Genomic DNA, 14,275 nt, shown 5'->3' with positions numbered 1-14,275 from the left:
AAAAGAGCGTAATGAGGATGAGACGCGGATAAGTACGTCCGAGATATTCGAACGGCAGTCATGCTCGTCGATTAAAAGCGAATGCACCAGGTCAACTGTTATTGAAGATCGACCGCCTCGCCGCGTTCCGAGTAATCGTGCCACTCGTACCAAGATCAAACAGTGCCCGACGAAAATTAATAAAACTCGTTGTCATGCTAAAATATACGATTGAGTGTTCAGAGTTTCTGTGATTCCATAAACGTCGATTTAATTCCATTGCCTCTGGTTAATCAGCGGTGTATCGCTAAGTGGATTTGTGTATCAGTGCATTTTTTTTTTTATCAAAAGCAGATTGCGTAACTTTGGCAATTTCAATTGCTAATAGATTAATTAATGATATTGGATTAATCGTAATATTCGATTGCTCGGCTGCTCGATTGCATGATCGACAATTTCGTTATTGTAACTTGTTTTTTTATTATTGGTAAAGAAATAAACTTTTGCATTTGTACGGCGTGTTGGGTTAAATAAAATATCCAGGACACGGTAGTTATATTTGGTGAAAACAATGAAAATTCGATGACCCCGAATGCCATTATAGTTGAAAGGCGAAAACAAAAATAGCACGTTCGTGCGAATCGACTTGCGCGATCACGAGCGCAACAGTCGGTGTTCGTTATTAATCGAAGTAGGACACGGAGTGCAGGTGACATATAAAATAGATAACACCACACTAATACATGTTGATAACAAATAAATTGATTGAGCAATTAATTAATTAAAAGCAATCACGTTCAATAATTATGAAAAACGATAAAAGAGTGATCGTGCACAATTAAATATTTTTACGCGAAAAAAAGTATAAACGATAAACCTACCCAACACCCAAGTTTTGAAAATTATCATCTCGTCGTGCAGAATTTTTAGTAGAAATCATGGAAGTCGAAGTTGTACCTTTCATTGACAATAACTCGGACAGAAAGGACACCCTGCACCCACGACGAGGTAGCAGGGTACAAATTGTGCAGAAAAAAGGGTGAGAGACACTTTCGACACGATGAAATAATTCAAAAAAACTTTTATTTGTTTCGATGCAACTGATTTTTAATATACTCATGTAAATTGACTCATTTGTCAGATGACGAATTTTTATATTATCGCGACATAAGATAAACAACGGCTGGTACCGTTCTTTATTTCAGAACATCGCTTTTCATCATCATGAGCTTTATCTACGCGAAGTTGCTTGTAGTCGTGTGCATCGCTTACGTGATAAGCGAAGTGGTAACGCACAAGCTGCCGCTGTACTACTACGAGGGATTCTTCACGTACCTTTACGGCATGAGTATCCTGTTCCTGTTGTATGTCTTCTGCTTCCTCCTTCAAGAGAGCGCCTGCTGTGCGAGAGGAAGTGACACGCCGCCGCCGCCACCGAGACCGCCTAAAGCTGGTTGGGCTCCTAAGGAACCTAAAGACAAAAACAAGAAAAAGGACAAGAAGGATAAAGACCAAAAACAGCCAAAGCAGACGAAAAAGGAAACCCAGGTTCTCTAGAAATATTTGCTTGTTATAAGGAACAAAAAATTCATATCTAATTAATAATTCCAATAAAGAGGGGAAGAGGGAGAGAGAGAGAGAGAAAGAGAGAGAAAGATTGATATTGTATTTTGATTCAATTTTTCTGAGTATTGATGTATATTCTTTCAATTAATTTGCTGTCTATTTTTATTTAATTATTTTTAATAATTTTTTGTATTTTAGAGTTTTTTTTTAATTTTGCATTATTCCTTATTTCATAATAAATCGTAATTCCCGAAAAAGCAGTACAATTACTTACAGTGAACTATGTAATGTGAAGTGTCTACAACAATGATTCATTGCAACAGGTTACTTTCGAGCGAGTTTCACGGTTACGACAATGGCATGTTACCCGTGAAATATATTTTAGTTAGCACGTTAGCGTTACGCGAGTATTCTTGATATAATCAGGTTAATCGCTACTTTTTATTTAGATCATCTTCTCTTAACTTTTTTCAAGTCAGATAAAAAATCCTGGTCTAATTGTTTTTTATTGCTGTAATTTTAACAAAGAAGATTTAGAAATAATTATTTTTTTATATTATATCATTCATTATATCATTTTATATTATATTCTTAGAATCCATTAAATATAAATAATGTAAAATTAATTAAATTTTAAATTTCTGAAAATATATTTTTTGTCTACTTCTAATATATTTTGATTATATTAAAATATAATCGTGAAAGATACCGTTTCTTTGTAGGACGCGACCGATATTGAAGCTGGTGTAGCTACACGAGCTTTGCGAAAACGAAAGACTTCGCAAAATGATCACAGCCATGGAAGCTTCTTCCTCAGAATTGGTGCGATAGGTAAGTTTGTAATTCTCGATAATATTCAAAATTTTTTTTTAAATCTATGCAAATCATAAGCTAAATTAAATGTACATAATTTGTCAGCTTTTGGACTGGGTACCATGGTATACAATGGTTTGGAATTCGGTGCATTCTTCGAGGTGCCACCTACATCACCCTGCTATCAAATATTACAAGGCGTCAATCCAGTGTTGCAAATGATCTTCACCTTTATGCAGATGTACTTTATCTTCATGAATTCTCGGGTATGTATTTTGAAATTGCAAAACAAATGACAAACAGAGACGAGATAGTTAAAAATATGCAAATTACGATATTTTTTTCGCAGTTGAACATTCATCGCTTCAAAGTCATCGCTCGCTTCGGTCTGATGCATGTGGTCGCGACGAATCTCTGCGTGTGGATACGCACGCTGGTTCTGGAGAGTCTCAAGGAGATCACTCAATATCACAAAAAACTAGGCCAGGTTCAGGCGGGAATTCTCGGTAAGCCATCTGTATTTACAGAGTTTATCGGTATCACCACGTTCAAACTATCGAAGTGATGATATGTCAAGTTCAAGTGCTTTGGCGATAAAGAATCCGATCTGTTGTCATATCGATGCGCCGACATTTGCAGAGAGCATCAAGCAGCACTCGATGCGAAACGCCGGGGCCATATTGGGTACCGAGCCGCGCGACATAGCACAATTACGAGAGGCTCCTCTTACGGCCTCTACGAGGTCGACGACCGTCGCGCCCACTGTCATCAGCACCGTCGTGACTGTCGGCACTGCTCTGGGCCGCGTGATGACAACGACAGCGAGATCGATCGCGGACGCTTTCACTACGCCAGCTACTACAACGTCCACCTCGACCACCTGGACGACCCCCCCGTCGACGACGACGCCGTCGACCACCACCTTCTCGTTGCCTAATCTGACGGCCAGCACGGCAACGACACTGTCCACTCTCTTGACCACGTTCACTCCGTCGACTACTAGCACCACCAGCACCACCACCACCACCACCACCACCACCACCACTACCGAGAGGATCACCACTATTCCGACTACAACAAGCACTAGCACTACAACCACCACGCCGTCCACTACTACACTTTGGTCGCAGATTATGGAGCTCATGAACGCGCCTCAGGGTGACATAGATAATCAAGTATGGATTATGTTCAATTGCATCACTGTGAATATGATGAGGCGATGCGTATTGAAATTAAAGTCCTTTTTCCTATTTGTCTTTAGGTACCGCAAATCTTTGACGTGAGCAACTTGACAAACAGCAGCGAATACTGGAGTCCGAATTTAGGTATTTACGCGGAGGCTCTGACGGAAGATGGCACAGTGTCCAATTCTTGCGGGCGCGTTAACATCATGGGAACCATCGTGCAGGACGCGGCGCCGTATCTGTTTCCATTTATAATCGAGTACAGTCTGATCGGAGCCGCGGTGATCTACGTCATGTGGAAGCATATCGGCCGACATCCGCGCTGGCCTCATCAGGCTGAGGCTGATCTTGAACGTCGTCTGGAGGCCATGCTATCTCGAAGAGCCGTCGCTCTTGCTCACGCAGGTAGTTTCGTTTTCTTCCCCATTCCTTGATCGTTTTAATTTCAATCATACATAAGCCAAACCTTTTTTTCTTGTGTATTATTCATATAAATATGCATAATTAATCTGTTCAGTTAAAAATCAAATTGTCATAACAAATTATCAGGTCATACCAGAGTTGATTGCGTGGGAGCGAGCAAGGGTCTCTTCTTCGGTCTGCTCCTTCTGGTTGGCTCCTTGATATGCCTGATACTGTTCTTCGTGCTGATCCATCACCCGGAACTCGGATTGCTCGCGATTTATCTCGCCGATGTGTCTCATTGCGTCCTAATGGCGTTATCCATCGTCGCCATAATCATCGGCTTCATTCGCGTGCAGGGTCTCAAGTTCAAGGCCGAGGAGCAGAGCGATCTGAACGACATCCTGCTGCGCGTCTCCGCCTTCGGTCTCTTCGTCTACGCCGTATTCAGCGTGATCGCCGGTTCCCTGGCGGCCTTCACCCACGAGCCGAATCTACTGGTGATGGTGACGGGATTACTTTCGGTCGCCCAGGTGGTCCTTCAGATGCTCTTCATCGCCGATGTATCGCGCAGGCGTGTTCACCTGCCGGAGCATGATCGCAGCAAGCCCGGTAGACAAGTGGTTACCTTCTTGCTGATCTGCAACGTGACCATGTGGGTGATCTACACTTTCGAGACCCAGAAGGTCATCGCCAACCCGGTGCAGCTTGATTTCTACGGATTCCTCGCTTGGGCCATCGTGCAGAGGGTCACTCTGCCACTGTGCATCTTTCACAGGTTCCACAGCGCCGTGACGCTCGCCGAGATCTGGAAGACCAGTTACAAGGCACGTCTGGAGTAGACGAGCGGGGTGTCCCGTCATAGTCAATCGTCCGGAGTGGTCGTCGGTTGGAATGAAAGAGCGAGCACAAGAAGGTCAGAATGCTCGACGACCTCGATCACGTACATCGATTTCGGGTCTCGAAGAAAAGCCGAACGTTGAGGACAGAGAGAGAGAGAGAGAGAAAGAGAGAGGAGGACAGATTGGAGGAGATCGGCGGACGGAAAAACTGCAAAAATGACGGATATAGCCGGATATAATCAAATATATACAGCGTGTCTCAGACACACGCCCGTTGCATGAAGAGACCTTCGAATGATATCCAAGTCGTTGATAATTGTTGAACAAATCCATGAATCCAAGTTGGAAATTGGAGATATATCTCGTTGAGAAACCCTTTATCGACACCTGAAGAGGTATTTCAGTGATACGATCAAGGTCGATCTGACATCCTCGAAGAGGGGCTCTGGTGTAGTAGAGCCAAATATGATCGTGCCGAAACCGCAAACTGTTTCTTTGTCTCCTGTTTTTGTACACGTTGTATTTCTTTTTTTCTTTCTTTTTTTTTTTTACGTTATTCTTAGCATCGGTCAGTAGAGACGACAGGGAGAGGGACGAATCAACATGACACCTGGACGATTGACGGTCTCGTCAATCAGTCAGGCTTTCGCCAATTTTGGCGCGAAAACGAAGCACAAAGCCACAAAAATGTTAGCGCGTACGCATTTCCCTTCACCGCGTTTCTCACCGTACACGATCTCTATATACTGCCACCAAATTTTCTACTTTTATATGTATAACATTATATGTACCGTGTATGTACCCTCGCCCCATTGTGCATTATCAAGAGCATTGTAGGCAATTCGGTTCACTCGCGGGGATTTAGATTGTCCGATATTTCCCGGGATTTTCTTAACTTTCATTCATTATGAATATGTCGGATCGCCTGTGATATACTTTTGTGAGAACTTGATTCGGCGTCGGCGACGAATCTCCTTCTATACGTTAATGGTGTGTTTAACTAAAATACTTGATATTTTTATATAAGTCATCGATGTATATTTAGCGAACGATATTAGCCTCTAATAAGTTTACCATATTTGGTTCACGCTCCCTGATAAATATATATATATATATATATATATATCTTATGAGACGTTAATTAATTCGGTATTAAAATTTATCGTATCGAAAACTAGCTGACCGTCGAAAGAAGCGGCTTCGTTTCCGCGTTTTACCAGAATAATTTCACGATCGTAAAAATAGTGTGAACGGAGCTCTTAGATTATTCATCAGTGAACACCACGACGGGCGATATAGTCATCACAAGTGAACAAAATGGTTGTGGTTGCATTTTTCGCGGTCGAAGTTTAAACTGAAAAAAAAAAAAGAAATCTCAAGAGAGACTCGATATAGAGCAGGGTAATTTCGCGACGTTGTTCGCCTAACAAAAACAAATTGAACGACGTTTCGGTCTCGCGAAAGATCCTCTTGTTCTCTGAAAAAATGCTTCACCCGAGAGACCCGAGAGACTTTGTGTTTACGAGGCACGTAATTAGCTAAAGATCCGGCCCTTCAAAAGGGACATTTGCATCCGCAAGATCTTTATTGTAGCGTGCCGCAGAGTACAAAATTGTTTCTTGAAATTTTTTGAATCCCTTTATCGACACACTTATCGAACATTCGCGCACTTGGAATAACTGCGCCGACGACATCGACGTATCTTCGTCGTATTTCCATCGCGAGCAGTTGGCACACGGAGAGGCGCACATTTAAAAAAAAAAAAAAAAAGAAAGAAACAATGTTAATGACGAGAAGTCAATGACGAGGGAGACCCGTATTCGAAATCAATACGAGCAATTGTGTATAGAGAATATTTTGTTTCGGACCTGCCGAGTATCTTGAATAGCGCATACTCGAGGAGTTTTCGTGAACGTAAGCGGAAGTTACGCACTATGATGCAAATTGTATGACTAAAAGACGTACGTAAGAGCAGCGCGAAGGAAGTCAACGATGACTTTGCGATGATGATGATGACCTCAAAAGGAGTTATTTTTGGCGGGAAACGATTTCGTACATGTCCTTTGTCCTTTCAACTAAATATTCTCGCAAACGGTATGATGTTTGAACGTCAAGACTTTCCATTGCGAATGGCTTAATTCTTTGAGGGGCGATGGTGCAGCTTAAGTACTTCATGTATAAGTCACAGTATACTGTATTAGGTGCCACGACATTTGTGCTATGTTGGTGCGATGTGGTTTGATTTATAAACTACAGTGCCTAAGTTTTGCTCTAGTACTTGCTTCTCTTACGGAGACCCTGCACAAAATGCGCTGACTTTCTCAGCCCCTGAAAGAGTTAAGGGAGAGAGAGAGAGAGAGAGAGAGAGAGAGAGAGAGAGAGAGAATTTCGGGGGGATAGAAAAGAAAAAATGAAAACTATAATTGATACACGCGAATAGAGAAGCTCGCACACCACTCACGAAATATAAGAAGTAATTATTCTCATCATTATTGATTAGTATTTAAGCCTATCTCGAAGAGATATCAATCTTTCGCATTTACTTCGCTATTGATATCGTATGTAGATCGTTGAGAAAAGAAAACGTTCATCGTATAAAGATTATACTTTGTGAATTCCTCCGCAATCCTTGTGAAAATACTCCCATCTCCTGAGAGAATAAATTACACATTACGTTTTATTTAATAAAATTTACACCAACATGTAAATTTTATTAAATAAGACTAACTTTCCCATGCGCAATGAGAAAACAATAATACACGAGAGACACACCCAGAATTCTAACGGGAGTCATAATTATACACCAGTCGACGTCTTTAGCTTTCGAGTCTAAATATTTTAATTATTAAAAATAATATAAATAATAAGAGTAACGCGCTCGTGCGCGAAATGAGAGAAATGTTGTTGCACCACGAGCTTGCTGAAAAGCAGCCGTTAACGATATGTTAAACATAATTATAATCTAAGGACGATATTAAAAAGTAAACAATATAAATATATATAGATATAAACAAGAATATATATACATATACACGTATGTATATGTATATGTATATGTATATTATGGAGACTTGTATTAATTTTGATGTGCGCAACTGTAGTTGGAGTGTTGCGTGCGATATGTAAATAATAATAATAATAATTCTTTGTCAGCAAATTATTATGCAGCAAAGTATCTGTGAAACGGATCTTTCGCTGATAGAGAGATTCAGATTTACGCCCGAACAGATTTTTAATTTATATCCTAATTTCAATATTATTTTACATATACAAATTTTCCTTAAATTTTTACGACAAAAAGTAATGTATAAATATAACGTGATATGTATTTTAACTTAGAAAGAAAGCTTACTTTACTTATCATATATTATACTTATCACAATATGAACTTCTATATTAATTAGAATAACATTTATGCACGAGCCTACATTTCAGTTTTTATAAGTTCAATTTTAAAAATATAGAGATGAAATTAACATATATACATGAATATTTATAATGCTATATTAATATATCATTTTAAAGTTGTAATAAATTGCCAATTATGAAAAGCACGCGTTACGTACATTGTGTGAGAGACAAATTTCTGTTCCTGTGCGAAAATCTGTGTGAATCTTTTCGTTTCATCGATATTCTGCGCGATCATGCCACAGAAGGAATAAAATTAACGACAACATAGCGAGAGATCTCATTGAGAATTAAATAAATTAACGTTGCACTGCCACACCGGACCAACAAAGCCGAAACAAATGACAGAAGGGATTCGAAGAAAAGGAGAGAGGAAAGACAGAAAGAACAAATGCAGAAAGAGAACCAATAATCCTTAATCGATTTCCTTTAAAGAGAAGCTATAAAGAAGATATATATGAAACCGAGACCCTTCCATGTTTAACGAATGTGAACGAGTGCGTAGTTCCATATACGTATGCGTGATTGGAGAGTGAAAGAAAAAAAGAGAGAGCGAGCGAGAGAAAGGTAGGCAGAGGGAAGAAGAACGGAAGAATACGTGAAACGTTTTTCTTCGGCAAACAACGTCTTTGTATACTCTACCCGTGTTGTAAGGAGAAAAGAAACCACGATTCTCTTGTATATGTACATCAATATCTCGATAGTAGCCGTAAGCCTAATTAGTGAGTCGCGGATTTGCGATGGAGCCGATGAGATGAATACAATTTCGTATTCGTGCAATTTAATTGCAAAATATCGCGATTGGCTCGATTCACTTCTTTCTTATTTATTCTCGGTCGTAGAACACACATCTGTGCAGATCGGTCGCGTAAATTATTTATTTTATTTATTACATAAATTTTTATTTACACACGAAATGATACTTATCTTGTGTAACAACATTATACAAATCTACTTAAATAAATTGCATAGCGCTCGACGTTGTATAAATAATCGAATTCTCTTTCACGGCGACTTATTTCAATCGAGTTTCATATTTATTTTGCAGCAATTTCGGGTATACTTCTATAACTTCATCAAGTCGCGAATACGCAAGAGACAGGAAGAGACAGCGAAGAATTTGCAATATACGTGCGTGCCGGAAGCAAATCCGCGACGCATTATTATTTAACATAATGTAGTGAGTTTTCGATGTCTTCGAGTATAATTACAGTTTGTACACGTATACATAGTCTTACACACAGACACATCACACAGACACACACACACACACACACACACACACACACACACACACACACACACAATTCACACCCACATGTGCGCACAAGTGACACCACTCGTGGATTTACCAGAGACACATCGAGGAGAGGAAGCGAGGATAATGGAAGGCACAGAATGGAAGAAGTTAACGTTTCGTCGTAGCAGGCGACAATGACAGGCGGAACACAAAGAAATAAAATAAAATAAAGTAAAAGTATAAATTACATGTTGTGGTGTAAGCAGTTCTTCGAATGTCGAGTAGCGACGAATACGTCTGTAAATTCGTAAATTCGCTCATTCATCGATTCCTATTTTCATTGTATACCGTTAATAAAACCAGTTTCATTGTAACCCAAGTTACATCGGCACATCGTTGTCGCATCATTTGTAACAATACACGATTATATTGGTTAATAAAAGTTATCTAGACGTAGTCGACATTTTTTTTTCTGCCACATTGAGATTGTTAAGCTATACTTCCCTATTCTAAGTTCTCTCGTTCCTTCATTTTATTTAAAATCTCTTCTATTCTATCTCAATAGCAAGACAAATATTTTGTAACAATATCTGCATGATTTGATTTTTATTTCCTAGAATATTTCGATGTTTCTCGTATAAAACTTTAAATATTATTAAATAAATGCTATATAATATTTATTGCAAAATTTAGTAAGAGCGAAAGTTTTTAAACATCTTTCAGTTTGCAAACTATTAAATGATCGATTCATAGATATTTTATAAAGCCATGGAGATTTTCATAATGAGATACAAAATAAAATATACTTTATCTAGTTAGTACGTGGAAAATCAACAGTCAATAATGACGTTTTCGGAACAAATTCATGTATCTACAGTTGATACATTGCTTCGAATATTATATTGGAACATTAATTGTTTCTTACATACAAAATTTAAATTTTTTAATCTTTTCGATTCAATAATTCTAATCACAGAATTATGTTAATTCAATTTTTGCGAATATTATTAACAAAAATAATAAATACGCGTAATGCAATTAAATTTCATATTCACCACAAGATGGTGGTTGTTTTTACCCAGTCTCGGAAACAAGATGCAACAATGTTACGAGGCTACTGCTCACTTTCTTATTTGATTTATCATTAATTTATTAACACTTTGCATTTACTGTTTGTACCACAGTGTTATCTGAACTCGCACGCGATTCGTAACGCTGGTGCTTAGGTCTACGTACATCACGTGAATAATCAACCTGGCTGTAGTTATTAGGTCGGTTGAATTATTAATCATTGCATTATTAATTTGGATCGTATCATGCTTAAGTCACCTGCGCGTACAAAGTATGTTAAGGACGTCCGAACGAAATCTAGCATGAGTCCTTGTAACACGACATTATATTAAAATAAACGCTCGTGATAAACGTTAATAAAACATAAATTAGCAACTTTTACATGTAAAAAAAGAAATAATTTTTATTATCGATGTAAAAGAATTTTTTTATCGCATCAAAATAAAAATTTAAAAAGAAATATATATGTAAAGTATATTTTTTTTAAATTTGTCTAAATGTTTTTTAAATTTGTCTAAACAAGAGGAGGACCAGAAGTGAAAACGCGTTTTTGAAGCGTTGTTTGTTGCAAAAATTCTTTGTGTCCATATTAAGAATTCCAAATTTTAGCTTCAGACACTTTTTAGTTTTTTTAGGAATTAACAATAAATATATAAATTTTGAAGTCATCGGATTAACTACGTGACAAATTTTAAAGGGAAAAAAGTCAAGAAAATAAAAATAAAATAGAGTAAGAGAAGAAAAGTCAAGTAAAAATAAGATCCATTGCATCGTCGCGATAATGATGAAAAAAAAAAAATTAAAAAAAGCTATTAACATTGGAACATTATGATACATGACCTTTTTTCTTTTTCTTGAGATGTATCATCCTGCTAAGTGGTTAATCGATCCGATGACTTAAAAATTTTTATATTGTTTATTTTATTATTATACATATACATTAATTTTATTATTTTATATTATTTGTATTTTATTATTGTTAATTTATAACAAAAACTAAGGAGTTTCTGGAGCTGCTAGAATTTGAGATTCTCAATATGAACGCAAAAGACTATCTCTTGCAAACTGCATTTCAAAGGCACGTTTCCACTTCTGGTCTTCTTGTGAGACACATTAACGTTATTATGCGATATACAAAGGAATGATTTAAGAAAGAGTTAATGTAACTACGCAAAAACTCGACTTATGTAAAGAATCGCGGAATTGAATGAGCCGGACGTGTGTGAGTCAGGAATCGTAATTAACGAAATATTCGAGCCGCTAGTACGAGCGGATAGAACGTAAAATGCAAGCGGGAAAGACGGAAGGCGCGCGCGACGTCGAACGGGCGAAATTACAAATGAGAGATGGAGAACGGCCGGGCCCGAAAGAAAGGTACACAGATGCATATGTATGGTAGGCGCGTATCGACGTCGCCAGAAGTGTTCGCTGGCTGGTATTGTGAACGACCGGTAAACAATTAGTCGCGCCGTATGGCGATGAATCATTATTAAAGACGACGATGACGAGCCGGAGCTGTCCTCAGGCGCTCCGGTCGTGCCGGTCATTCGAGCGGGCCTGGTTAACATACGACATTAATTTGCGTAAGGTGTGTTTTGGGGTGCTACTTGAAAAGGCAGCAGCAGCAGCAGCGGATGTGGGTGCGCAATGGAAAAGAGAGATGACGAGAGCGAGAAAGGAGGAAGGGGAGGGAGAAGGAGAAGAAAAGCACTGGCCCCGGCGAGGCCTTGCCGGGGCCTCATTTGCCTTTCAATGCGCCGCTTCCCTTCGTCTTCTTCTCATTGTACGACACGGCCATTGTCGTGCCTTCGTACATCGTGTATTACCCGTGCCTATCCGTATTCGTGTCGGCGTGGGTGGCGACCGCGCACGGCAGCCGCGTTGAAAGACCGATTCCTAAAAACATGTCTCAGATAATCGTGAACCTGTCCGTGCCTCGCATTTTCTCGGGATAATCGTTGGAAATTATTTGTCTTCGCGATTGTCCATCACATTCTTACTGACTGACAAGTCCTTATTTACAGATCGCTAGGTAAGACATAGGCTCGTAAAAAGTTATAATTCGGTAATTGCGATTCGTAATTGCGAAGGATCTTCCGAAAAGAAAATACGTATACGTATACGTATACGTATACGTGTATGGCTTTATATCTTATATGACTGGAAATAAAAATAATTTGCATGCCGCGAGTCTTAAGCCGGTCGAGTGTTGTACGCAAGGTGAAATGTTGAAACTTTAATGTGTATAAGAGATTCGCCATAGAGATTTTCTTCTGATCTAACTATTCGTGTTCGTCGAGGGGCCGCAAAGTGCGGGACCTCGATTTTCGACTTGTTTAACTACTCGATCCATCATTGAGATAACAAGGCGACTGGGAATTCGTCCCGAGTATAATCCCTTGCTTGAGAGACCGATAACATTCTACAGGCGGGAGATTTCTCCTCATCAGTACGCGCGGTTGCGACGTCAAAAATCGCGAGTCTCCGGCGTGCTTCCGGATGCCCGGCGGCTTTCTACTCCAGAGGCAAACGTAATAGTCCGTATAATGGCGGTCGGGTGGCGGGTGCGAGTCGAGTCGAGTCGAGTCGATTCGGCTCAAGCCGAGGAAGCGGATCGACTCGACTCGGTGACGCCTCGGGCGGCTTGGCGCAGCCGTGCGAAGGTGAGAGACCACAGGCTGTTTGTACCGCTTAGGCTAATGAGGTACAGATGGCGATATTCTTGTGCGCCGTAAGGCGAATCGGAGGGTGAGACGCGGAGGAACGCGCGGGACACACACACACACACACACACACACACACACACGCGCGCGCGCGCGCGCGCGCGCGGGCGCGGCCCCCGAATCCGGCGCAAGGTGGTTATAGGAAGGTGGACGAGCGCGAGCGAAAGGGGTTGCCCTCGTTTGATCTGATCCTTATCTCGGCCAGCCGGTCAGTCCCGGCTACCGCGGTACGATCGCTATCTCTCGCCCCGATACGCACCCTCCTTTTAACCCGGTGTTACGGTGAAACCTGCGGTGGTTGAGTGCACACGCTCGCCTTTTTGGCCCGGCGCAGATGCGCCGCACTCGCGCGCGGTTGCAGTGCTTGCATACCGGCGCGGATACATCGATCCTTGTCCGATAATGTGACGCCCCTACTAACTGATGTCCGGTTCGTTTTACGATATACGCGTGTACGTGATGTACGACACGATAAGAGAGCGCTAAGATTTGCCGCACACTAACGGCGAAGAAGAAAGCTTAGAAATAGTCGCCTACGGTATATCGTTCGCACTGTTTATAATAAGTTTATATTTGTAATATTACTGTTTGTATTTATTATATCTCTCATTATCGCGATTTATGTAAAAACAGGTATAGAGGAAAGGGCGATAAGAAGAAGATCTGATAACCTTCAGATTTGTCGATTTATTCTGATTTTTGTGATGTAAAAATGATTAATTTTTTTTTTTTTTTTTTATTAGCTAAAGTCTTGCCTGGTGTCTGCAGAAAAATTTATAAATAAATTAAAATTTTGTATAATTGAAATTTTTTTAAGGATTTGATCAATTTCATCATCTTGTTCCTATATGTGGATAAAATAACTTCTAATAAGATGATAGAGGTTAAAACTTTTTAATAAGAATTAATATTATTTTGTTATAATGCCTGAATAATACAATAAAATATAAACAGATGATATTTATGACCTAAAATATCATTTATAATAATGTAACTTTAAAAAAATAAAATTAGAGACAGAACAAAAATAATTATTTACGATTATGT

At 39.6% G+C, this 14,275-nt stretch overlaps 1 protein-coding gene across 6 annotated transcripts in view; it reads left to right on the top strand.

Annotated features, from left to right (window-relative positions):
* The window catches only part of OtopLa (proton channel otopetrin-like a), a 29,870-nt gene extending 19,980 nt beyond the window's left edge, over window positions 1-9,890 (top strand). For 5 of the 6 annotated variants that reach the window (XM_089081309.1, XM_089081310.1, XM_089081311.1 and 2 more), the window contains 7 exons: window positions 1,185-1,527; window positions 2,268-2,376; window positions 2,464-2,624; window positions 2,708-2,864; window positions 2,998-3,533; window positions 3,620-3,947; window positions 4,092-9,890. In XM_089081309.1, the coding sequence (XP_088937435.1) occupies window positions 1,185-1,527; window positions 2,268-2,376; window positions 2,464-2,624; window positions 2,708-2,864; window positions 2,998-3,533; window positions 3,620-3,947; window positions 4,092-4,786 (2,329 nt within the window). In that variant the 3' untranslated portion in view covers window positions 4,787-9,890. Of the gene's footprint in view, window positions 1-7; window positions 1,019-1,184; window positions 1,528-2,267; window positions 2,377-2,463; window positions 2,625-2,707; window positions 2,865-2,997; window positions 3,534-3,619; window positions 3,948-4,091 lie in introns of those variants that run through there. The other variant, XM_089081314.1, reaches the window with a different exon arrangement.
* Window positions 9,891-14,275: the final 4,385 nt, after the last annotated feature.

The sequence above is a fragment of the Pogonomyrmex barbatus genome, unplaced genomic scaffold (assembly GCF_055798465.1).
Source record: "Pogonomyrmex barbatus isolate J1 unplaced genomic scaffold, ASM5579846v1 scaffold4, whole genome shotgun sequence".
Classification (NCBI taxonomy): domain Eukaryota; kingdom Metazoa; phylum Arthropoda; class Insecta; order Hymenoptera; family Formicidae; genus Pogonomyrmex; species Pogonomyrmex barbatus.
The sequence above is the reverse complement of the archived record's forward strand: the minus strand, read 5'-3'. Positions and strand labels throughout refer to the sequence as shown.